Source organism: Aquila chrysaetos, chromosome 11, assembly GCF_900496995.4.
Source record: "Aquila chrysaetos chrysaetos chromosome 11, bAquChr1.4, whole genome shotgun sequence".
Taxonomy (NCBI): domain Eukaryota; kingdom Metazoa; phylum Chordata; class Aves; order Accipitriformes; family Accipitridae; genus Aquila; species Aquila chrysaetos.
This window is the reverse complement of record NC_044014.1, coordinates 28,185,781-28,212,049: the sequence shown is the minus strand read 5'-3', so window position 1 is coordinate 28,212,049 and position 26,269 is coordinate 28,185,781. Positions and strand designations below refer to the sequence as shown.

At 41.4% G+C, this 26,269-nt stretch overlaps 1 protein-coding gene across 1 annotated transcript in view; it reads left to right on the top strand.

Moving 5' to 3' along the window:
• The window catches only part of ZCCHC24 (zinc finger CCHC-type containing 24), a 121,742-nt gene that overhangs the window by 88,072 nt on the left and 7,401 nt on the right, over positions 1 to 26,269 (top strand). The window contains exon 3 of the mRNA XM_030030119.2: positions 16,396 to 16,560. Within this exon, the coding sequence (XP_029885979.1) occupies positions 16,396 to 16,560 (165 nt within the window). The remainder of the gene's footprint in view (positions 1 to 16,395; positions 16,561 to 26,269) is intronic.

The window sequence follows — 26,269 nt, the reverse complement described above, 5'->3', positions numbered from 1 at the left end:
CCCCTGCTTCATCTTGCTGCCTCTCACCAGTACCTTTGACAGAGCTCAAGCTGTCCCTCGCTGCTGGCAGGGGTCTTGTATTGCTAAGCGTTGGACAGGAGATACAAGTCTCTGATATTAGAATAACTGCATCTGTGTATAAAGTAAGCATGAAGGTAAATCCATTTCTTACAGGTTTAATTTTGCCAAGCAAGAGCAAACCCAGCTGAGCAGTAGAGCTCTACAATTAGTATAGATGGGGCTGGCTCAGAAGAAAGGCCATTTGTTGCTAGTCAGCCGTCCTGAAAAACAAACCTGAATTGGCCCTGCGACCCCAGCTGAAGACGTGGTCAACGCAAGGCAGCCCTCTGTCTCCAGTCTGGTCAGACCTGAAGACAAATGGCAGCTCTGGTGGAGTTCAAAGTTTGACAGAAGAAAGTTTTTTGTCCCCTCAAAGGGCTTTTCCTGAGGCCCTCTGCCTGTCTCCTGCTCAATGAATGCTCTCTTTGTTCCCCCCAAGTTGACAAATGCCAGCGTTACAGAATAAGGATGACATTTCTGCTGTGGTATTAGGGCTGAGAAAGGGGATTATTCTGGCCAGCGCCGGCCAGGAGGCAGCACACAAGGGAGGCTGCGCGACACCATTGTTTGTGCTGCGACAAGGAGGCCCTTGAAGGCCGCGGCCAAGACCGAACACAAGACCTGTGTGTGGGGAGACGTGCGCGCGCACTCGAGGCAGTGTCCCCGGCCAAGTCCCCGGCCCCGTGGCACACCTGTGTCAGCTTCCTCCCGAGCTCTCCTCATTATGCCCGAGCACACAAAGAGGCAGCTGCACCGGGGCCGGGGACGAGGACCCTGCCGCGCTGGCTCGGCCGGGGAGACCGGAAACTGGGACCGGCCACCCCTTTTGTCGTCCTTTAAAAATCGAGGGTTTGTGTTGAGCCTGCAGAGGATAATGAGCCTCTCACCAGGCACACACTGAACTGCACATCCCCCTGAAATGCAGAGCGGATAAAGTTAACTGGTCCTTGGAAAGACTGAAAAAAAATAAATCAAGGGGCTAGGAGACGTTTGCTGCTGTGCCAACCTCCGCACAAGAGTCAACTCGTGCCTTACTAGAACAGCACAGCCTTGACGGTACTCCTTGATTTGGGAAGGTAACACCCTTAGACTCAGAGACCTTATAGTAAATCAGGTGGGATACACTTTTTTCTGTTCATCTTCTATTTTATCATTCCATATTGATTTTTTCTTTTTTTTTTTTTTCTTAAATCAGTAACACTGCTGAAATACTCCCATGCAACAGAGAGAAGTAGCTTAATATCAAAAACACAATCAAGGACTCCTGATAAGGTTTTCTCAATGGTTTGGAAGTTTTTCTTCCCCTCCAAGATCAAGGCAAATTCACTCCCACTGCATCTCTGCAAGCAGAGCAGGCATGAATCTATCCATTGAGAATGCTAGTCTAAGGAAAGAGTAGCAGGGTGAAAAAGCAAAAGGGATAAAGAACTGCACACCTCCCCCAAATCTTCATCCCACCTCTCCAGTCATCTTCTGCAGCAAACACCATGGCAAGCATTTTGTACCAGATGCTTCTTGCACAATACTCTTTCAAAAATGAATAGTTTCTTAGCCTTGAGCAAACAACAGAGAGACAGCATCTAGTAAAGATACTTTGCAGTGGCCTGTTCACTGTCTTGTGTCAGGAAGACTGCCTTAGACTTCAGAAGAGTTGAAGATGGCCTTGATCACAAACACGTTCCCATGAAAAGTACTGAACATAGCACAAAGCCTTGTCATGCCTTCTGTGCCCTAGAGCCCCTTGGTGGATCCTCTGCTCTCATGAGGTTTCTATTAGAACATGTATTCATCCTTTCTGTTGTTTGATAGTGAGCTTTTCACTTTACTTGCCTGTGAGTATTGAAACTGTCTGCTAGGACAAAGGTGGAATCAGATACTTGGAACAGGGTGATGGGTATAATCTCTGAAACAGAAATAGCACCTTAGGAAAAAAATGCTCCTGGAACATGTACAGTAGCCGAACACTGCAGCTGTCCTTCACATGTGCTTTCTGGTGCAGTATCTTCTTCACTAGTAAAAGAGATACCTAACTTGGTGGTGGGTTTTGCTGTTGGCTTGGGTTTTTTCTTGAAAAAAATTTCTCCCTTTGGGGGGAAAGATTATTTACTCTGTAAGGCCTGTTCATCTTCCAGTCCGTCTCCTGATGTTGCTTAGGGTCAGTATATGTCAAAGAATATGGAACTACTACCAGTTGGCCTCAGCCTACACCCTCATTTTGGGTTAGCTGCTAGCAACAGATCTGGGCTACTGCCAACATCACATGCTCAGAGCAGTCCAGTGTGAGACTCCTATGCTGACACCTACTCTCTGTACATAGGCAGGGAAGTGGTGACTTTCAGGAAGTGAGATTTTAGGTATCCATGATAAGAAAGTGCTGTGCGTGAGTGTCTTTGGCAATAAAATGCTTAAATATAGGAAATGCTGTCTGGGGCCACTGTACAAACATATTGTGAAGGTTGCAAACAGTTGAATAGTTTTGCTTTTAAAAGAAGGAATAGGCAAAGAGGAAATAAAAAAAACTGGAACAGAAATGTCATCTACTTGCATTAAAGGAAATGGTGATTACAACTCACTTTAGACAGTTACCATTTTGTTTCACTTTGACTATATTCTGGTCAAAACAGAGTTTCCATTCAAAATTTTTAACAGCAATGATTATCTTATCCTGCTACACAGCTGTACAGAACAAACCTAAACCATAGGTGTCCAAAAGACGTAATTTCTCACAGAACAGCCAGACAGCCTGATGAGTCAGACATGAGTTTCCTATTTCAACACATAAGAGATTTTATTTCTCTCAAAAGCCACAGTTATGGACCAAGACATACAACATCCATGGCCTGATTCAACCTATGACCTTTCTGTTTCTCCAAAATTTTCAGATAACAGTCCTTCTCTTGGCTTGTTTTGTGACAGATTAGAAGAAGAAAATAATTAGTAGTGAAGAGATAGAGTCAGTTAGCTAACTTTTTGGCAGAATCTGAATCACTGAAAAGGCTATAAATTTTACTCTTTATCTTTTCTGTGCATCAGTCATCTCCTAGATGCACTTGTTTCAGTCTAGCCAGAGCTCTGATGTGAGCAGTCTTCACCCAACGCTTTCACTATGTTGCGCTCTCACCCTTCAAATACCTATTAACATTCTCACTCTGTACGTATTGATTGTGGTCCATCCTTCCTCACCTTCAAGACACTGCATATTTATGCATGTGATCAAGAAAGATAATACAGAGGTAACCAGATCGCCTCAGTTCCTTTCCATAAGAGTTTCAGTAAAATGCTCAAAGTTCTTGTAACACTACAAACATCGACCATGAATGTCACAGAATGGTTAACAAATTTTGGCAGCTGCTGATGCTGTTTTGGTAGCATGACACAAGTAATTCTGTAGATGATTCAAGCTAGCTTTGCCCATAGTGGAAAAAAAACAGTGAAGGAGCACGATGGAAAATGCAAATACAACTGCAGGAACAGGATGGACTGAGAAGGGAGGGAAGGATGGAAAAGATTAGAGGTGTGGATTCATACTGTATTATCACAAAATTCACACCAAAGGATGGTTGTCTTCAGGTCATCTAAAGTACAGGCGTATATGCCTGTAAGTTTTCACTGTAAACCAATGGTTATGTTTAAAACAGACTTTTCTGATGCACTTCAATTAAGATGTTAAAAACCTGCTCTTTCATAAGAGAGAGACTGAGCCTATAGTAGAAGAAAATTCTAGCAAGGACTTCTTACCAGGCACCTGCGCCTGCACAGGTGTCCAAAGCAAGTGAGCAAGCGAGGAGCTCAAGTGATGTTATGCACATGAACTGAGTCGGGTAGCTGGGATTTGAGGGCTCTTGAGGTAGTCTTACACATGGCTGCTCTGGGCAGAAGGGGTGGGTTTCTAAGACTTTCTTCTACGCTTTATGCTCATGTGTAACCTGGCAGAATATTTCTAGAGGAAAGAATACTGGGAACAGAAAAAAAAGTCCCTTTCACATTATTGAATATAATAAACATTTATGCAGTTAAGATATCAGCAGCTGAAGTCATGTTTCATTTTTGGGCTAGGCATAGCATGTCTTTTTCCAGGCTCAAAAAGAATGCTGTAATTTAAAGCAGGCTGACTGACTCAATACGTGTTTTTGTATGTCATCTTGGAGACAGCATGCTGGTGGGGGAAGGTGGAGGGAAGGAGACTGAGGTGGAGAAAGGGAGGGTGGTTGCTCATCTGGTCTTTATTTCCTTTCCCTGTTTCTTAATAGTTCAAGCAAAGGGCCCATTCCAGCTAGAAGCAATGACACTCTTGCTGTGGTATTTCATCTTGGAGGAAGACAGGCCACAGCCTGCTCTGTGTGCTAGCATCCTGGGAGCCTCGTAGAGGGGTGGGGAGGTTAGAGGGGGTGCAGGCCGTCCTTGCATTGTTTTTGTTACAGTGGAAGGATTTCTAAAGAGGGCCCATGCTTTATCTTTTGCATAAAGAATTTCCTAGCTAGAAATCCTTGTAACAACTGTATATATACTTGCCTTAGCCTCTGCCATGTGGTTTGTGTTTACTTTTTTTAATGATGTATCAGTGGAGATGTCACAAGCAGTTAATGGAAAATGACATTTCTGACTACTTTAACCAAGCAGGTTGTAGGGAAAACATAAAATATATGAAAGAAAACATCTGTTAAGCAGAGCCTTTAAAAAAATTGGCTCAAAAGGTGAGGTCAGGGTCACCAGTGACAGGCCTATAGCAGTCCTTGTTCAAAACCCTCATCTGAGAATTGCATAACTCAAGATTCATGCATACTGCTCACTTTTGTAGTAACAAACATTAATTGTAGTCTCAGAATATGAGGTACACTAGTACTGCCCGTACTCCAGATGAAAAATTGAAGCACAGAGAGATCAAGTAACTTGTCCACAAACCCACAGAAAGAGGCTGTAGTCAAGCCAGAAATGAAGCCCAGGCTTGCGGAGGCCCAGTCCAGTGCTTTAACCACAAACCCACATTCTTCTTCTCATGACATGCACTCTCCTGTTGGATTTTTCTTACTGTAGTTATACCTATTCTTATGCAGCGTGCAGGATGTGCCATGAACCAGGTCTTGAATCCTTAAGGATTTAGTGAGTAGTTGAAAGAGATCCTGTCCCTTTCAGAGCAGAAGGAAGGAAGAAGGCTGAGTTCTTCTAGAAACATCCTTTCCCCTGAAACTCATCCTTATCACCTTAAAAATATTTCCTTTGCTTTCCAAGAGTTGTTTTGAAGAGATAAAACCTTTACAAGAGCAAAAGCATTTCTAATTCAGGCTAAAAGAAATCCATTGTTGTTATGATTCATACACATATGAAGGGAACAAGAAAAGAGTGTGTCAGTCCAGAGGGTGCAACAAGCAGTGTAAAGTCAAGTCAAAGAAAAACAAACCATTTCCTGAGTGGTAACGCTGCTAAAGTTTTATTTCATATTGCACTGAATTAAAATATTCTCTGCTTTGCTGCCACCTCCTCCTCCCCACCCCATGTATTCTCAACCTGCCAGTGCAATACCATCCCCCGCATACCCCCTTCCCCAGCCTGCAGAGAGCAAAGCGCTCATCCTTTGGTCACTGTCAGAGCCCAGGACAGAGACTATTCAGGAAACTGGATAAAAAACTTGATATGTTTCTCAAAAATGTCTGTCTTCGTTAAGGATATTTCAGTATCTGTTGTATCAGGTTGACCTTGCTGTGGGCTACAAATTTTTAGGATAGAAGAAAAACAGAAAATGCTTTGGGGTGATGCAGTTTCATTTGGAAACTAGAAAAAGAAATGGATGGGTTTTTTAGATACATGAATGATGTCAAAGCTTCTAATAGAAATAAAATCATTATTTATTGTAATTGCCTCATTAATGTCATTTGAGTCCTACAAACCACTCTGCCTCAGAGGAAAAAGTACCTTAGCATAAAGCAGTGATCTCACTGACATCCCTGGACATCAACAGACTGTGTTTCTAATGAACGAGCAAAAGTAGCAGATTCCCAAGTTGAGGTTTCTTCTTAAGATCACTGAAGTATTAAAGTCCCTCCCAAAGTACTTTCAGCAAGTATAGCCAAACAGATATATGGCATGGAGGAAAGCCACAACAGGTCCAGATTTACAAAAGGATAAAGGCACCAAAAGATACGGATAGTCATACAGCAGGATTTTACAAAGCCACTTGAGCAGCAGAGGAAGCTATCTCCCATCAGTGCCTACAGTCCTCTTTATATTTAATACAGGCCCTTTCTCTACTCCCCTCTGTAAATTCACATTAAAGTTATATCAAGCTGCACCCAGTAGAAGATTAAGCTACCGTAGTTCATGAAGAGCAAGTACTAAATGTTTTGCAAATGGTCATGTCTGCAATTAAAGTTCCTACACAGCTTTCACAAACAGTTCAAATAGTAGGGGCAACACTTACTCTGCGTGTAGTCTGATGTGAAAAAGTCTCAGATTCTCAGCTGAAACATAAACCAAAAATCAACACAAGCTCTGTGGTCACCACATAAATTGGAAAATTCCCTGATCCAAATCCTCTTCTGAAATTTTGCTTTGACCAAATATTGGCACACCCAATCTAGTCTGGACAGAGTTTTCTCATGCAATTTCTTTACCTGGACACTTAATAAGGAAAGAAGTACCATCACAGGATCTATTGGAGATCTACAGCTGCATCTCAGCCTCATAATTCAGTCCAAATCTCTTCAGGTGGAGATTTTGCATAAGCACGTCTCAGAACAGCAATGAAACAGAGCACAACATCCCACATTTTGAATGGGGCTTCAAAAGCACCTGCACTCAGTTCAGTGACATCTGTCTGCCTTCCTATCTGTTTTGCCTCTGGAAGGGTCCCATGACCTATGGAGAGACAAGGGGCTACCAGAGCTATTCCACTGCTTTTTAAAGGACAGATGATCATCATCTTTAGACCTGTCAGCTCATTGCTAGAACAGTGCCCCAGCTGTGCCACATTAGCCCTAGGAAAGATCTGAAACCCACATGAAGCCATCTGAGGTGGACCAATTAAACAGGTCCAAAAATAGGAGTCTTGACCCCAGCTTGGAAGAGGTAATGCCTGATTATAGCAAGGGTGTGACCCTCACTGCTCCCAAACTCTGATTCCAACTACTGAAAAAAATGCCAACAAATTTAATATAGTGTGCTACCAGAGGAGAAGGGGGAGGGAGAGAGTAGGAGGGTATTGCCATTGTATGTTTTCAAGCAACGGATGAAGAGAGACAAAAGAGTCCACACATCAGGAAACTATTAAAATGAATACATTCCTAGTTTCTTCATAATTAATTCAGCATGGCCAATTTTGTATCAGAGAAGGGGAAAGAAAGATTTCAACCACTTCCTTTTATCTCAAGCTGTTTGGAAGAATATGATCTTATAACACTGAAAAGAAGTGCCTTACTGCATCCCAGCAGGCGAGTGTAATTTTAACTCTTCCACATGCCTAATTTGATATGCAAATCCCTATTTTCTGAATGACATACAATATTTAAACCATACAGCAGGGACCCAGGTTCATTTGGCACTACACATTCCTGCTTTCTAGCCCCAGCCCCTTTTTTACTTCATATTGCATCAAACAATACATTGAAAACAGTTTTCACTACACAATTCCCTAAGAATTTTTTTCAGTATGCTTTCTTCATTGTGTGAGTTAACATTTGGTTCAAATTTTGATGGTTATCTTCACATGCATAAAGACTAAAGACCTATTCTTTCCCTGTTCTTGAAATTTTAGGTTCTGGGTTATGCAATACTTTCAAAAGAAGATTCATTAGGCAGCTATTTATATGCTCAAGTAATTCCATTGTTTTCAAGATCCTACGGGAGCAAACGTATTATAGCTGTGATTGGCCCCAAGTATAGATAGTCGGTTTGGGAGCTCTTTCACAGTCATTCAACAAGCAAAGAGTAGCATGCCCAGGTAAAATAAGTCCTTGAAGTGCAGTTAACAAAGATAATTATTTGCAGCTTTCCTTAGTAGAAGATTTGGGTAGGGTTAGTTGAGCTCTGTGGTTCTGAGAGTCTACCAAACACATTAAACACTTGATCATTGCCTGCTGCCCTGTATATAACATGATATAACTGAATATATAAACATAGCATTTGAAATTCTGAAACCTGGAAAATTCATGTGAACATTCAGAAAAAAAAACCCACCAACAAAAAACTGAAGTTAGAATTGTGAATGCAAGGGGAGTTTCACCTTATATTAAGACTCCACTAACAAGCTTCATCTACAGAGAACATGTTTCTCCACCCAAATTTTCTTGTGTGAAAAGGATTGACTGAAAATTTTGAGAGTGTTATTTGCTTGGTATGTTACAATAGCGCTTAGATGGCCCAGATGAAGTTCAAGGTTCTATTATGCTACACAATCACCATACGTAGCCCAAAGTGATTATACAATGCCACAGAACCGCAGAAATGGCAGGGAACAGCAGAAGGACCTCTCCCTACTACAAATGAAGAGCTGAGGTACAGTCTGATTACATGACTTGATCAAGATCAGACAGAAAAATCTGTTAGGGCTACATACTCGATCCAGGTGTTGGAAGTCCACCACTAGTCCTGTCACCACATTACCATTCTTCCCAAATACTTTTCTGTTGCACTGCTTGCTTGTGTCAATACCTCCAAGTCTTTCTTTATGAAGACAGAGACCTATGAAAACAGCGTACTATTATTTAATTAATACAGTTTTTTTCTCAGACTGTATGGTACTGAGCTTTTGCATGTTTTCTATCTCTTTACTAGCTGTGGAGTGATGACTAGGATTCACAAAGAAGGAAACCCACACTATCAGCTTCTGAGATCATTCATTGTTTAGTAATTGACACATCAGAAAACAACTAACATTTGGCAATTCTGCAAATATAATGCTTCAAACTGACTTAGCACAGAAATGAGTATTATATGTCTTTGGCCCAAGGATGGTTCTAATGATCAGCTCAACTAGGCATTTTGTAGCAGAAGAAAAGCCTTTGTTCCAAAAAGCATGGCTAGGATTCTGAAAAAATCTGCAAAAACAGATTTTGATTTAAATGTTAGAATGTTTGCCAAGCCGGCTTCTTGGATTTCTAGACTTTGATCAGCATGTCCGTGACAACCATGCCTACTGCTTTAATCATCATCAGAAAGCATGTGCATGTTATTGGTAACAAATACTGCCAAACCTTACTCTTGGTTTACCATTGTGGAAACAAGATCAAAATTGCAGTTAACATACAGTATGTTGAAAACACTGATTTTTCAAAGCAACCAAGAGATACATACTCATATATTAAAATGACAAACATAAAATTGGTCTTCTGCCATTTCAAAATTTACTTATAAAAGTTCATTGACAGCTTAATCAATATACTTTTAAATATTTCCCAAAGAGTAAGACTTAGGGAATGAAAATGTTTGTAACAGCAGAAATAGGGTATTTGCTCAAGCAAAATAAAAAGACTAATGTTATTCTGGATTGCACACTACACAAACTTGCATGTTTTGTTTAATGCTCTGCTGCTGGAGAATTGTGTTCCATTCTGAACACCACCCTGCAGGGCCAATAAAGTAGAGGACTATATTTATGCTCAATAGAGGTATATGTGTGAAGATGAAATAAAGAAAGGAGAAATGTGTGTAGGAGCAAACTTATGTATACACTTGACTGTGAAATTATCGTCCACATAAGGTGACAGAATATATTACTAGCAAGAGCACAGTATATGGTGACCCCTGGAGCAGCAAGCAGACACACACAGAGCCTAAGCAGTCTTACACGCTTCTAATTTTAAGTTTCTTTGGGATGCCAGACATCAGCTCCAGCAACTCATTGTCTCCTTTTCCCCAGCCCAACGCACTGATGGCAAGCAGGAAGGCTACAATATGCATACTGCCCTAGAGAAGAGCTGCTGAGAAATCCTACCAGCTTTATCAGATGCCTGACTGTAATAGTTTCATTATTTGGAACCTCAGTACAAAGCTACTTCCTACCTTGATCAGGTTTTAAGAGCAGAAGTAGTACGAATGTGACAGAAGGTTTCAGATCAGCAATGACAACTGATGAGCTTTAACTGCCACGAAGAACAAGCCTGTTTCTGTCAATGCAGTGGTGTAAATTCCTGATGCTTCAAGTGACGATAAAAGCCATACAGTAGACTGCCCAGTCAGAGGCTGAAGTAGCCCTAAGCCTTGTGACAGACAAGACCCCCTAAGAAAATCCCAGTCAAATAAAACACGTACTGGCCTCCTCTTAAGCTACACAAACAAGTTTTCAAGTTTTATTTTTCAGCCATGTCTTGCTCAGATATAGTTTTATTTGTCACAAATTCTTGGTCTGAAACATGTAATACAGCTAGAAATTCCATAATATCTATTGTTCAGTAAATCAGATAGAAGTTTTTATTTAAATAGTAATGCTGTAACGAAGAGTCTGCTTTCTGACAGTTATCCCCCTTTTCCTTTAACTACCCACATCAAGTAAAAGTTCTCATCATATCACTAATACACAAATTATACTAGAGACAAGAAGGCTGAAACAAAGCATTAATTTGGTTTCTGTATCCCCTAGATACTCTTCCTATATTGCATGTACTAATTAAAGCTGTAGCGACAGTTCATTTAAATACCTCAGAATTCCCCAGTGTGACACATCAGCAATGTCATATACCAGCAACATGGACTACAGACAGCAAAGAAAAATAGACCAGCTATGTTAGAATTCATTTCCTAAACATACAACCTTGCTACCTGTCAATGTATTCTGTTGATACTCAGATTTAAATGAATACAAAAGTCAGAAAGGACAAAGAAAAAAAAGGTTGACCGATCTAAGGATTCCCTTTTATGTGCCATTTTGGCATAAGCATGCAAGTGTGTCCTCATTCTCTACACAGCCTACACAGAGCTGAGAAAGATCAGAGGACTTCCATGAATTTCCCAACACTCTACAACTTGCTGCAGAGTCAGGACTAGAATGCCAGGACACCCACTATGCCAAAGCAGTCCTAATACTTTTTTTCCTTTACTAATTGAACATTTGGGGTATGCTTTATCACCATCATTTCATCTTTCTCAAAACTATGCATGTACAGTCGCACAAAATGAGTGCTACGTTTTTTTAACGCCATCTCCTAGTTGTGCTGACTTACAATTGAGAGTGTTGGAGGGCTCACATTTCAAAATACAATACCAGCCCTCCCACTCCCACAAACTGCTTGGGAGCCAATCAGTGCATCAAGCTGTCATTTGCTATTATTGGTTTTCTGCTTTATTTGATGAAGCATCCTTATAAGCAGACCCTTACAGAGTTCTTCTAGGAAGGGCATCCACCTACCGGTGTCATGCTGACCTGTGCTGTATGCCTTTCAACTACGTAACACAAACTTGGGGGAAGATGAGGGGAAGAAGAGTGTTAAACAAATTGTTCCTCTGCATTTCACTTTTGAGGGAACTCTCTACCCCTTGTTGCTTATAATTAATCTAGTTTTAAGGAGGGCATGGGGGTACGGGGTGTGTGTGGGGGTGTTTTGCTTTTGCTGACTCTGCAAACTGATACTTTGAGAGAATTGTCTAGGGAAAGCAAAGAGTCCTTTAGTATGTCTGTCACTGCCAAGTGATTTGGCAGGTTCCTCCATGAGATACACAGTCCAATAGGTTGAGAGAGAGCTTGGCTGGCTGGTTACCAGCAGAAAAGCTCAACTTAAACACTTCTAGAATCTTATAATGGCCAATTTGTGGTTTTGGCTGAAGAAAGGAAGAGGATGAAAAATAGAGGCAGCTGGGTGTCAGTGAAGGATGGAATATCGATGTCATTTTCATTGCTGTGCCACACAAAAAAAAATACTGGCTTTACATGCATGTTGGATCTAGCCAAGGCAAACGTGCACTGGCTAGGCACTAGGTAAACCTGCAGTGATGATCTCCTTTGCCTTAGCATTTGTCTGGAAGACCAAGGTGATGTATCGCTGTCTCATGAATCAGAGGGCAAGGCCCTTTCATTTGGCTAACTGCTAGTGAACAGAGGGCCCAGTGAGGGCTTTCGCAGAATCTGTGCTGCTTCCCAAATTCAAGGCAGAGGGAGTCCCCTTCAGCCTCAGCACTAAGACCGCCAGTCCAAGACTGGCTTCAGTTTGTGCCTGAGGGCCACGAGGAGGGAAGGGGCTCTGGGACGCCACAGCTCCCACCCCAGGGGTACCTCAGGGAAGGAAGGCTCTTCCTTCTACAAATCCCCTGCTGATTCCCAAAGTCAAAGCAGCACAAAGAATCTGTTCCGTAGGCCTAGATCTGGGCGTTGAGACATATTTCAAGTAATGGCTATTTTCCGGTCCTTCTAGAAAAATCTGATTAGTTTTGATGATCCCCAAAGGCCTACCTGTCCTAGCTGCATTAAATCATCTTTGAAATGTCTGAATGAAGATGCATATAGCTGTTGGAAAGCCATACAGTCGCATAGCAGGAGAAATGCTGGGAGCTTTGGTTTTACGGAGTAAGCCTGTCAAATCAGAATTTAAAGCATAAAATTGTCAACTCCCCAGACAAAAAGAATGCTGAAAACATAAAAACCTTGTTCACATTACAGTTTGTAACGTAGTTTGAATATTATTTCAATGGTAAGACAGAGTTCCACCAAGCTTTAACAACCAAGGGTAGAAACCTGGCCAAAGACTACCTGGGCCTAAAGGCAATGTTACCAACACACGTTAACATGGCAACAAAAAAATATTTTGCCGTTATGAATAAGGGCCAAGTTTGCCAGGTTAACTTGGAGCATAAGTAAATCCCTATCTGCAGAAAGAGTAAGAAAAGATAATGCTCAGTGAGGGAATTGTAGGACCTGAACACCAACCAAGGTTTATTATTAAACACCATTCAAATCAAGCCAGGGTGGGGAGGGAATAGGAGGTTAATGGTTAAACAAGGTAAATCCCACATTTTGTAAAGTAAGAGTCTTAAGGTTAATACCAAAAGACAAAAATGTATCTTCTTGCTCTTTTTTGGCACTTAGTTAAGAAAAACCTTTGGTGAAAACAGTTCTTGCCCTCCAGCTGGATGAGGACTGAGACACCTCTGTCACAGAGTGACCGGGTGCTCGAGCACCCTGCCGGGCAGGGCTGGCTGCTTCTGCGCCAAGGAGCAGGCTGTTTCTTGGAAATGTTTATGCAATTCAGCTGTGCTGCTGCTAAAGCCACACACACACACACACACACACAAACCAAAAGCCACACACACACACACAAAAAAACCCCACACCAAAAACACCCAGACTCAGACCTCTCAGGCCATTAGTGTATCTCACTCAGGTTTTGCCCTCCACCAAATACTGTCAAATTTCTGTTTTGTTTGGACCTGAAGGGTGGAGGGAGTTGGAGAGTTGCCTTCACTGCTGTCAGTGCTTCCTAATGATGTTTCTCACTAGAGAAAATGAGCTTGTTTGTTTGAGAATCCAGATTCCCTGTGGGGCATGGTTTGGGAAACTGAAGATATGTGAAGGAAAGTAATATCTGTTAGGGCAAAGTATAAACATCCATAAAGCAGAATAGCGAAACACCTACAGAGAGTGTTGTAGCTTTGCCAGCAAACTAATTAAAGTCACTGACTGAGGAGGGAGCCGTGACAGCCGAAAAGTTAAAATAAAAATAAATCAGAAGTTTAGTCTAGCAATTATAACAGGAAATTACCGCTGGAGTCAGGGCTCCTACGTTCTTTTCCTGGTTCTGCTTCCGATTTACTGAGCAAGTTGTAGAAGCCAGCTTTTAAAAGTAGCTTCTAATTTGGAGAGCCTCCATTTCTGATGCCCAGCTGTACACACAGAGGACTTCACCGACTAGCATCTTCAGTGCCCTCGTGTGCCTTTGTGAGGGCAAAGCATTTCAGGGCATTGGCATCTCTGAAGTCAGCTGACCTGGAGAAACCTACGGTTATCAGCCCCCTCAAAGTGGCCATCTCAGAAAGTTTCCTCTGTCTGTGAATTGTGGCTAGCGCAACATATTGCTGTGGGAGTCTGATGTTTAAATGCTCTTCATGGCTGGCATAACACACTGCAGTGGGAGTGTTATGTTTAAATACTGTTTGTAAACATTTACAAGACTTCTCAGACACACTCTGTCTCCAAAGTCAGTGCTATTACTTTTGGAAATAATGCACTCTGTGACCTGCATGTTTTCTGAAAGGACTGCTTTTTTGTAGGGGCAATGAAGCTGCATTTCCAGGTCTGACTGCAGGAGGAGTTTAAGTAGAATGCAACTGAAACTGAGAATCAGAAAGAACTCATCTTCTGTTCAATAGCATAGCCCCAATTGAAACTACAAATAAAGCAATCTGTGATGCCTCATGAAGAGGGGGAACGTCTCTCAATCATGGGAGCTCTCTGTACACAGGGTTCCTATTCAATTCCATGAGAATTTCTAAATGAAGAGAGCATGTGGCTCCTTCTTACACTGACTTAAGTTGTGCTACAAATTCCTCAGAGGCAGAGCCAAATTAAGTGTCCAGAATAAGGATGTCTCCCTAAGTTGACTTTTTCCTGCCCTACATTCAATTACAATCTCCCATCCTTATCAAGGGACACCATGGATCAGAGGATTAGACTCTGGGTGCCTGCCAGCACTCATTTAGTTATGGAAGTCCAAATGTTTCTCATTATACCAACGAACTTTTTTTTCTTCTGTGCAATACTTCTGTAAATATATGTGTCCTAGTGTCAGCTTCATCTTTGCTATGAGCAAGAGAATATTTACAGTGCCTTGTCAGATTGAGTGTCATGAAGCAAATTATTATAGACGTTTGCCTATTTGTAACGGAGGTTGCTACTGTATCTGATCTTTTAAAGAAGAATATTGTTATGCTGAGGAATAGGCATGAAAAATAAAGAATGTTGTTTACTGACACTACGGCGGGGGGGGCAGGGGGGAAGAGAGGCCAGAGTAGGTTTGGGGTCCTGTTGCTCCTCTTCCGCCTGCCAGTTTGCAGTGGGGAGTGCACTCAATGTTCCTTTCCCTCTTGCTCCCATGTGCGACCCTGGAGGTAACACAGCATACACCATCTCCATCAGCCATGGGAGCTTGAGTCTCAGAGCTCCTGCCAAGCTCAGGTCTTCTGCCAACCACCTGCTTTTTCAACCCGTGTTTTCACATAGAAAACAATTTGGACCTACACACTGAGAAATCGTACAAGCTCCCGAAACAAAAACAAACCCTTTCCCAGCATGATGGGTCATTTAACTTTTGTAAACTTCATCTGGGAACCTTTTAAAAAAAAAAAACAACCTGCAGAGGCATGACATATAAATAAATGACAAAGAATCCTTTGATAGGTGATCGTACCATTCTGCCACTATAGAGGCAAAGTATCTCCCTCTAGGCAACAATAAACAAAATACAGTGAACACATGGGCAGTATTTCAACACCTGCTAGAGACTCTGGGAAAATGGCTTCATCTTTACAGCTACCTTCAGGACAGCTGTATGCAATAGTCTCATCTTCACCTTACCATATTAGCATATTACATAGCTTACTATATTTTTGTTGAGTACAACACACAGTTTTAGTGAGTGTATTTAGAAAAAATAAAAACAATATTTGCATAAGGTCATTGTCTACTCTACTAGCTTCCCTAGCTAAAAAGGCTTTCTTTGAGGGACATTTAACATTTAGATGTCACAATAGGCTATTTGAAAATCCCTTCCTATTTCCTTCGAAATGTAGAAATCGGTGAAACCCATTACCAAGAGCAAGAAACCAAATGAAATTCATTAAATGAATGATTTCCACTAGTCAAAACCATGTCTCTCCTTCATACTCAATCCCAGTTTGTGCGCACTCATAAAATAATGCGTATCCACATACTAATGAATTGCCAGTATTTCATTGTTTAGAGGCTGTGCAAAGCTGAATTTTAAAAAGTTTTCTTAATGATAGGTTCTACTCAGGAATAGACAAGAATCTAGTTGGGAAATATAGTCCTTTACTGCTGAGCTACTTCTCCAGATGCTATATATAATAGCAATATATACTCAATAGAGATGATCTTATCATAATGAAATGGATATTAAAACTGTTCATTGCAAAAAGCTCACAGGCCTGTTTCTAAATACAATGTTCAGTGTCAGAAGTGTTACAAGTTTTCTTGAACTTTTGAATACTCCTTACAAAAGTAACTCTCAGAACTGTTAAACTGTGGCTTCAACACATGCACTCTTCACTAAGGGGATATGACCTTCATGTCTGCCTCCACTATCTTTTGCCCAAAGTTTCCTAATTAAAAAACCATTACTTTTCTACTACTCCCCCACACCCCTTTTTGGTCATTCATTGCTCCTTCCCTTTGTTTCGTAGGCTCGTCCAAAAGGAGAAGGCCTGACTCCATACCAGGGCAAGAAACGCTGCTTCGGTGAATATAAGTGCCCCAAGTGCAAGAGAAAATGGATGAGTGGAAACTCCTGGGCTAACATGGGACAAGAATGTATCAAGTGCCACATTAATGTTTATCCTCACAAACAGGTAGGAGAAGTGAAGACCTGCTGGCATACAGACTTGGAACTAGGAATGCTCTTAGCTTTGTAAAGCATGGGTAGTATTTAAACAGGACTCGATGTGGACTACAACATGCCACAAAAAGTTGTTTCTCAGATGAGCCCCTGTTCTCAGTCCTGGAAGTCTGGACTGATGTCATCAGAGTTGCAAAATTTGAATGTCCCATCTTTCAGTAAAAATACCTCCAAAACAAAGTCTTTACCTGCCTTTATTATAGAAACAGACTGTGTGGCCTTATAATCTGAGATGTAGTAAAACAAGTTCAGCAGCAGCAATGGGCCTCCTAGTTCTTCTGATTCTTTTCCTATTTACACCAATTTAACGTTTCATTCCTCTGGTGTCAGTGGAGTTATTTCCCATGTGTACTACTTTTTTCACCTGTTGAAATAAGATTGGATCTGGTCAAGGGGCTATGTCTATTTATGAAGATTAGTGATAAAAGAGAACAATACTAAGATGACTCCTGCCTACAGAATTCTTTGGTTAATAACAGTAAAGCAAGACAGCCTTGTTAAAGAGAGGTTTCTCAGTTTTCATAATACCAAGCCAAGCCCAAGCAAAGAACTTCAAGAGAAAGCCTTTTATTAAGCTGAAAGGGTCAAATCCAAGAAGTAGCTCTGCTAGGAAAGCTGTATCTGCCATCCTGTCAGCCACAGGGCACATGGTACACACAACCTTCTTTCCTGCTCCCTGCAGGTTGCAGTTGCATCTATCCCTTAAGGTAATTTCCGGCATTTCCAGCTCATGATGGGAAAACTGACTGTCAGTTCCTGCTTGTATCCCACAAGAATATGTCACAAGCAGTCAACCAGCTCAGCGGTCTTTAGTGGGAGACAGACAGACCAACTGCATGAGCTTATACCCCTTGTTTCCCTGACAAACCAGGCTACAGACTGGCTGTCAAAGCTGAATTTTCATGCAGAAAGTCACTTTTGACAACTCCATGAAAAATAAATTTGTCCATCATGGAAAAATTTGAGGGGGATTTCACAATATCACAGAAAATTATTGTGGGTGGAAAAGGTGAGAATTATTTTAAAAGAGTTTGGAAAGTGTGATTTGCCTCAGGTGCAATTCATCCTAGATGAATCTCAGTAATAAATAGAGCTTTGCATGGGTCAAGTTACCTGCTGCCCACTCAGAGAGACTGCTCAAACCATAGACAGATCATTTGGATGTACTTGCAATGGGTGCAAAGGAAATTCCATCAGGAGCCTTAGGTGTCTCATTAGTTACTTAAGTGCTTGCAAAATTCCTATAAAAAGCTCTTTCCATGGGCTCATAAGGAACACTTCATACTATCTCATGATATTTTGGAGGGGACGGTGTCAGGAAAAAAAATCCTGAAGAAGGATACTGTGACTTTATTATGATGAATAGACAGAGGAATACTGAAGTTCATCTCAATGAGCAGGAAGAGGAGATACAAATAAGTTTATTAAGCTTTATCCCACAAAGGAATATCAAATCAGCTCTATTTCCTCCTCTTGTACACATGTGCATGTTCATCTAATACTAAGGGCAAGATTTGGCTCAGTGTCTACAGCAACGTTGCATTCTAATATGAAGCCAAAATATTGATTTAGGATTGCTAGTACCTTGAAGCAATATGAATTGCAGTTAAAATGTAGTATTTGAAGCCTGCCACACGTGTGGCAGAAGCCTTGGTTTAAACTTGACATACTTCACTGAGAGACAATCATCCTTTCTTTCTACCATGGGAATTTTTCTACTTTATGATGAACTTGTACAATTCCCTGGCTGAGCCCGTGCATATCTTTGTTTCTGTTGGCCAGTTGAAATGATGTGATCCATTCCCCTTTCTCTGGGCTAAGCCACTCTGATTCCAAACCTGAAAACAAGAGGTCGTCTTTAGAAACTGCAGTCTAATTTCCCTGACAAAACTGTGACTGGAAACTATATTGCAAGTGAGAAAAAGCAAGGATCTCTTTTTTTGTGGAAGCATATATATGAAAGGAAAGCTAAGCAATTTACTTTCACTAACTTACCTGAGACAATCTCAAAGTTTCCAAGGTCTCTAGTTCCTTGCCTCTGGTTACACAGCTTGTATAGACAACTGCACCAAAATCCAGGCTGAGCAATGAAGTCATTTATGACACGCATGGAAGTATAGTCTTGAAGGTGAGAGAAATTACAAGACTGTTGATTTATAACACAAGTTTATAAATATTTACCTTGTTGTTGTAAATTCTTTCCATCATTTATGTTACTGTTCAAAGGATCACAAGAAATCACTCAAGAGGTATCCCATCCACACTATACAAGAGGCATTGTAGACTTGGGAATATGTACATTTTGTAGTAAAGAAGGTTTACAGGTAGTTCCTTGGGCAGAGCTGCCCCTTGTGGCAGGGCTAGAGGAGTCTAATCTGCATAGTAGTACTAAAGTCAAAGACACACTGTGGAAGGGTTGCAGTCTACAGTGCTTCCGTAAGCTTTGCTTGCCTTGGAACCATATACATGGTGTTTTCCAGGGAATAATCACAGCATGTGCAGTGCAGGTTTCCACAGCTGACCCCCATCACTACGTTTCCATGCCATTCCCTAAGGACACCATAACTCAGGATGCAGAAGAGCTTTGGTCTTCTTATCTATCCATGTGTTCATGTCACACCACAGTAGGTATTGCAGCTATTTGAGATCTTCAAGACAAGAGTGCATTTCAGCTAGGCTTCCAGATATAAATAACTTGCAGCCAGTCACTAGTGCTCTTTCCCAAAATTTGAACTTACAACCTCGAGTTGAAAGACTTTACATGCTGTTATTACTGCCTCACCTCCGTCTGCTTCTATTTCTGTGTTACTATAATTATTCTTTTTAGTCTTTTTCATTCTTCCAGAGGTGCCCTGTGCTGCTTCTGACAATAGCCAGACAGTAAAGAAAACAGCCTCAGTTCATGCACAGAACCAGCAACAAAGGAGAGCTAACAGGCTGCATGAGGTCAGCACTGCTTCTTGACAGAGCCTAGCGTTTGCTAACCCATACATGTTTTTGTCCAAGCATCCAGCTCCACACCAGACTCTCTCTAAACATTTATCAACTTTTATCTGTGTGGTGTTATTCTGCACCATTTTGGAAAATATGCTCTACCCAGCCACAAGTAGTCTTAAACTAATGACTTATCTTTTGTAAAAGCACAGCGAAAGATATTTAATTAAAAGTCCAATATTTCTAATTTGAGAGTTAAAGCACCAAAAAAAAAATCTTGTGCACATCAGATTTAGTAGGTTTTTTTTAATTAGCAGTGCTACACCACCTTAACATTTTCTGTATATGTTTCCTATTTACTCTTTAGATTTTGATTACTTTGTTGGCACCTACCATAGGAAGAGTCCTCATTCATGTTTGAGTTCCTATGCACTTCTAGAAGTTTTTAGCAATCACTCCCCCCCCCCGCCGCCCCCAGTGCATTAGTGGATGTCCTCAGCTAATTATGTGTTCCTGCTGCCTTTATTATATGGGATCAGAGTATTTTCATTCTCATCTGAATCTTCCATTAGACAGTTTTTCCCACTTAAACAACTCATCTAAGAAAAGATGCTGCCTCTCTCTAGAAGCCATGTTTCTCTTGTGCCATTTTAGCTCCATTCAAGAAAAAGAAATCAATGTTACTGTTTTGTAGTGCCTGTTCTTTCACTGCAAAGTCACCACACTATGTGATGTGATCATATTACAAGTAATCCATAATTGGACTTTTTTTTTTTTTTTTCAATTTAAAAACACCCAGATGAACTGGCCAGACAGGAGAAGTTTGACCTCCATTCAAGCTCAGACAGTATTTACCTCTAGTGAAATAAATGATTGCTACTTCCAAACAATCTTGTCAATATTTCTTCTCCACAATGTGTTGGAATTCATCATCTCCTTTTCTTACTCCTTGCCACCTAACAGATAAAAAGGTATCTTGAACTTTATAAAAAAATTAATGGTCTTTTTATCAGCAGATGAAAATCACTGTTGGTTCCTCATGGTATCCTTATGTCAAGTTACAAGACCCTCCAAAACTACAAAAATTACTTAACTGCAAACAACTCAGACCATGTCTAAACAGAGTCAGGCGCCATATTTCCCTGGTGAGGGCATTTTATAAAAAGTCTCCATTCACAATAGTATATACAGCATGAAAACTCATAGCAGGTCAAATCAACCTCCGCTGTTCCACATCTGATCCTGGGCAGTAGAGGACACTTACAGGAAGGTGTGGATATAGACAAGACACAGCAACCACCTCTGAGCTTACTTTGCCATCCTCTGGCATGGCCAAGTATCTCTGCATTCCTCCAGTTTCTCACCAAATAGATCAACCTCTGTAGAGTCTATTCAATAGCTGAAATACAACCACATGGGCCACCAAGCCTCGCTACATCACCCTGAATATTGGAGATCAGGATGCTTTTGTCCAATTTAGGAGAAAAAAATGAAATCCTTATTTCAGGATTGCTTTATATTCATTGCAGTGAATTAGGAGTTTACTCAATTGCCAGGCTTGCCCTTTTCTCCAGTCCTCATCTCCATCTCTGTATTTCATCTTCCCTAGTTGCTTTCCTCAAGCTATGGACTTTTCAGTCCTGTAGGGCTTGTTCACATTGTCTCACAAGGGATGGTTTGTGCCCGAGTACTCCCATGTAACTGGCTCAGGCAATAATATTAGAGTACTGAAGATGATAATGCGTACTCTGGATAGCTCAGGGGTAGCCATTCAAGCACATATGCTGGGTCTGTGAATGGCTTGTGCAGCTATGCTCAAATCTTGATTTCCTATGCATACCTTTTGTTAGTGGGTCCCTGGAGAGGAGAGCAGCCACACTTCCCTGCCACCTGCTCTTTGTTCCTGGAGGCTCGTTTCACTCCAGGAAACGATCCTGTGCCAATTCCCCACAAGGAATGTCTCAATTTAGCCCTGTGCTCTTACTCCACATACACTATCTGTGAGAATGAGCTTTTAATCTCTCTGGGGCAGGAAAAGTCTTCTCAGCAATTTTACAGCTGTGTATATACTTCAGAGTGCTCTATAAATACAGCTCTAAATCTCTGTGTTTAAGAGAGATGGTGGAGCATGTATTACAAGAAGTAATATAAGAGCCTGATAACAAGGCTGCTGCCATTCATTCCCCAACTCATCCATAGAGCAAGGAATCTGGCAGCTCTTGCACCTGAACTGCAAAACTGCTCCTCATCCCAAGGAAGCTCTGCATGCATTTTTGTTTTCATGACTGAACTGTGCCACTCTTTTTGCCATTGTGCTGTTCCTCCTTTTGCGTTTCCACCATGTCTCTCAAGTGGTAAATCTCCCCATGAGAGTGCTTACAGGAATTCACAGGACATGGGGCAAAAATTGGAGGCCTGTTGAGCTCAAGGCTTATTGAGGCATAGAAGACCAAAGAACTACCCTGACAAAGCTCCTCTATGGCTATTCCAAAAGTAGTTTCCTGGGTAGTTATTTTAGCTACTCTAAACATAAAGAGACATCTCAGATGGGACTTAACCTACCTCTTATTCTTCCAAGGAATTTGGATTTTGTAGTTCTTTATGCTCCTTCTTACCCTGCTCCAGCAATGGAGCCAGTCCTTATAGCCATTCGCTGGCATTCTTGGCACTATAACAGCCCGGATGCCAAGCTTTGAATTCTCGTTTTCTTCCCCTGCCCGCTATAGCGGCAACATCTGCGCCTGTGGTTGCTTCCTGGCTGGCCTCTTATCAAGGCTTCTTCTCTGACTTTGTGGCTAACTCCAGTGCTGTTTGTGATGACAGCTGTTGCACTGGTGCAGAACCAGCCATCTGGTGACCGACTTGTCCTCTTGGACACTATTTTCTTCCAGCTGTCAGGAATTTACTGTTGGACTGGAAATAATTTGGTATGTAAATACATTCTTCATGATATCCAAGCTATTATTTCCATGGGCAATGCAGTGGTCCCATAATTCCCATACCTGGGTGCATCCACAGCCACCTTTCTTCTCTCAGTATGGGGAGGGATGGATCTGATCACTCAAGCCCAATAAACTTTTCAACAGTTTCAGGTCTACAGGTATGATCTTTTGACTCTTTAGATTTAATAAACCCTCCCCAGCATGCCCATACTTGTGTGCTCCAGCAGTGGGAATACAGATCACCCCAGACTGCTGCTTCTCTGAACTCTAAAAAGAGATTTTCACCATTTAGCTCACATGGTTATCATTCATTCCTAGCTGGCCTGTCCCAGAGGCATGCTGCTGACAGAGGCTGCTTGCTCTCTCTGAGCATCATGCCTCTAATCTGCAGCCTTCTTATCACTGTCTCTCAGATCTACAGTGACAATTGAGGGCCTCATTAATGTCCCTGTTGCCCCCAGGCAGAGAAAAAAGCAGAGGGTCTGTTGCTCAAGAATGCACATTGCATTTCATCCTTTTTCCCCAGTGCATAATTTTTTATTGGACTAAAAATTTACAAATTCATGATAGTATGTGTGTCTTGAGGGAAGCATAGCTAGCTATGGCTCCTTAAGACTGTTAACCTGACAATTATCCTGCCAGCTATAGTTACAGAATCTGTTCCTATTCACATATCTAATCTGCCATTTAATCATCTCATTTGCTCCATTAAGACTTGAAGTAATAAGTCCAGAAAATTATAAGTGTTTTACATTTGAATTTTGATGCAATCCTTTGTCCATCAGTGGTGCGATCAAGTTGTTCCATTCTACAGCAAAAAAAAAAAATTCAGTCTTCTAAATACAAACATAAGCAGCCACACTATTCCATTCTGCTTCTTAGTGGAAGCAATTTTCCTCAAGGATGTCTTAGTGATGCTTTCTCTGATATCTAACGCTTCATAAGGGTGAGCTTTTTGTTTTGAGGGTTTGGGGTTTTCAACTGACTTGTGGGGAATGCAGAGTTCATGCAGTACATGTAGACTGGGACAGCAATAGTTCACAATCAAAAGTTAATTTTCAGGACAGGAATTGCTATATAAATTTAAATTTATTTCAGCTTCGTTCCCCTGAGGCAACAGCTTTAGCCACTGCTAAATGCTTTCCTGGTGGAGCTGCAAAAGATTATTTCCACCCAGCAACTACCAGGAGAAAATTAAAGAAAGACGCACAAAAATTAAGAACGTAAGAGTGCCCACCCCTGCAGTTTTTACTGAAAGTATGGACTGCCAAATCCTGGATGCTTGCATTTGAAAAAAGACAATGAAAATTGAAGTATTATATTTAAACTCTCCATTTAATAGAAAAAAGCATACCTTTCCCAGAGAAACATAGCAGGATTTGCTGTTGTTTTACAAGCTCCATTTCACCTCTTTCTAAGGAAAGGAATTATTTTTTCAGCCAAATAGCCTGTCCCCTTCTCCACACTCTCTCCAAATGCATGGCTGAATTTTCATGCTACCAGCCTCTCAGCAGCAGCACAGGACTCTTGCAGCCTCCTCAGCTATTTGGGTCTTCTGCATAATTCAGGCAATCCCCAAAACTAATACACAGCGTGCAGCAGCCCGACCCTGCCGCACCCCCCTTGAGCCAGCATCTTCTCCTTCCCCTCTGCTTCCACCATGCCAAAGCTGGTGAGAATTGTCCAAGGTAAGCCTGTGCCAAGGAAATCCAACCTTGACGGACACACAGCTCTTTGGCTGTCTAACATCCCACCCTTTCAGCATGGTGTAAGGAAGGTCGCAAGGATGTAAGGTTATTACTTTAAAGTCCTCCGCAATTAGTAACAGTCAAATAGCAGCAGGACAAGAACTGTTGCTTCTCAGGGTGTTGGAAGGGGGTTTTTTGCCTTACAAGAAACCCATGAAGAGAAAACAGCAAATGGAGATAAGCTGGGACTTCATTTTATGCAAAAGTTGGACTGAAGTGGTTTTGGGACACAAACCACGCAAGCACACTACCAGTTTTGAAGCCTCAGCCCTCTGCCTCACCAGAAACGTAGTCCAGGCTCTGCTCTGCGCCGCTCCTTCCAGCTGGCCCTTGGCAACCTGCTTTGCTGCGTTCGTAACCCCTCTCTCCCCAGCCTCTGTGTCGTAACATGCTGGTAACAATAACATTTCTGAAATCAAAATGCTTTGCAGGCCAAAAAGCTGAGCTCCATCAACACAGGGGGAAAGCAAACCACGGAGAGCTATTGTTTCTGAAAACTGTCCAAAAACTCTTGGCGCTTCAAGGCATTCCCAATGTCCTTTGCACTATTTCCAGGAAAAATTATTCCCAAGGCCTTGCGTATTAAAAAAAAAATCTGGCTTATATCAATAAACATGATAACTGCTGTATTTTTTCTCTTAATCAGAGCACAGCTAGCATGTAGAAGCAATCAGAGCTGAGTCGAATAGCCTGTTTTAAGTGTAGCATTTCAAAACTCTCAAATTTGCTGTTGAGGAGCATAAATTAACTCTTGGGACTCCTGAACCTGAGCATCATGTTTGACTACATTTATGTAACGCAGATTCTTGAAGAAAATTTGTGGGCAGGTGTTGGTGGAATAAGTGATAGAAAAGACAGAAGGGCAGTTTTTCTGACCAAATAAACTTATTCAACTTGTCTGTGTTGTGGCAGAAGCACTGCCTGCACCCGTAGTTTGGTTGCAAGCCTAGAAACAGGATTGCTGGTTGTGATCTCAAATCCTAACATACTGACTTCCAACAAGTCATTCAAAGCTCAGTGAGGTTGCAGGGGGAGGTTAAAGGATGTAGAGGAGTTGAGGTGTCCATCTACCTTTCTTATCCTCTATCTGATACAGGGAATCCAATTTGCAATTAAATTGTAAATGAAGTTAGACTCAAAGACATATAATATGTGGGCCAGGACAGACAAAACTTCAGGCAATATCTGGGTAAGAACATTGAATCAGTAACAAACCATTGGCAATCACTGCTGAATTACTCCCATATATTGTTTTTACTAGCCATGCAATATAATAAGTGTTGCACTTATAATCCAATACAACCAAGCAAGAATTTGCAGACATCCCTTGTTCAGGATAATAGAATATATTTTGTCTCATTTTAGCTATTCAGAGAGCTGAGAAACCCTTCTATTCTCTGGATTATGAGCTGTTCTTGCAGTGTTACATAGCCAAAAAAAAAAGCTTTGAATGTCTCTGTTCTTCCTATCCACAGGGTCTCAAGTGGGTGGCTTTGGAATGAAGAACTTATAAATGAAAACTTAGATGATCAGGTGTACTTTAAGATTTTACAGATAAAGGAAAGTCTTTAGGATTTAGGAAAGGCATGAAGAGGTAAATGGCCATAACTTTGTAATTTATATTTATATTTATCCACTCCCTGCTCCAAGAATCACATTTTGAAGAGATAAGCAAGAATCTAGTATCCCTGTGAGAAGAGTGAGAAGCTTATGGCTTGTTTTCAGGTTTCACACCACATGCTGTCTCTACCACAGTCCCATAGAACAACCAACCGCTGTCTTCATGAGAAGGCACTGTGCGATGAAATAGTCTTTCGGGTAGATTTCACAAAAACAGAAATTATGGGTTAGGAAATTTTGTTTGTTTTTTCAAACAAACGGTGCACTTTATGATGTTCTACCTCACGTCTCTGGCACCTCTCTACCTAGTAGACTTTCCAAACACTTAACCTTACTGCAATATTTAACGTGGGTATTTTATTTTCAGAATGATTGTGAAACCCTTTACATGTCATGGAAAATTAAAGAACAAAGATTT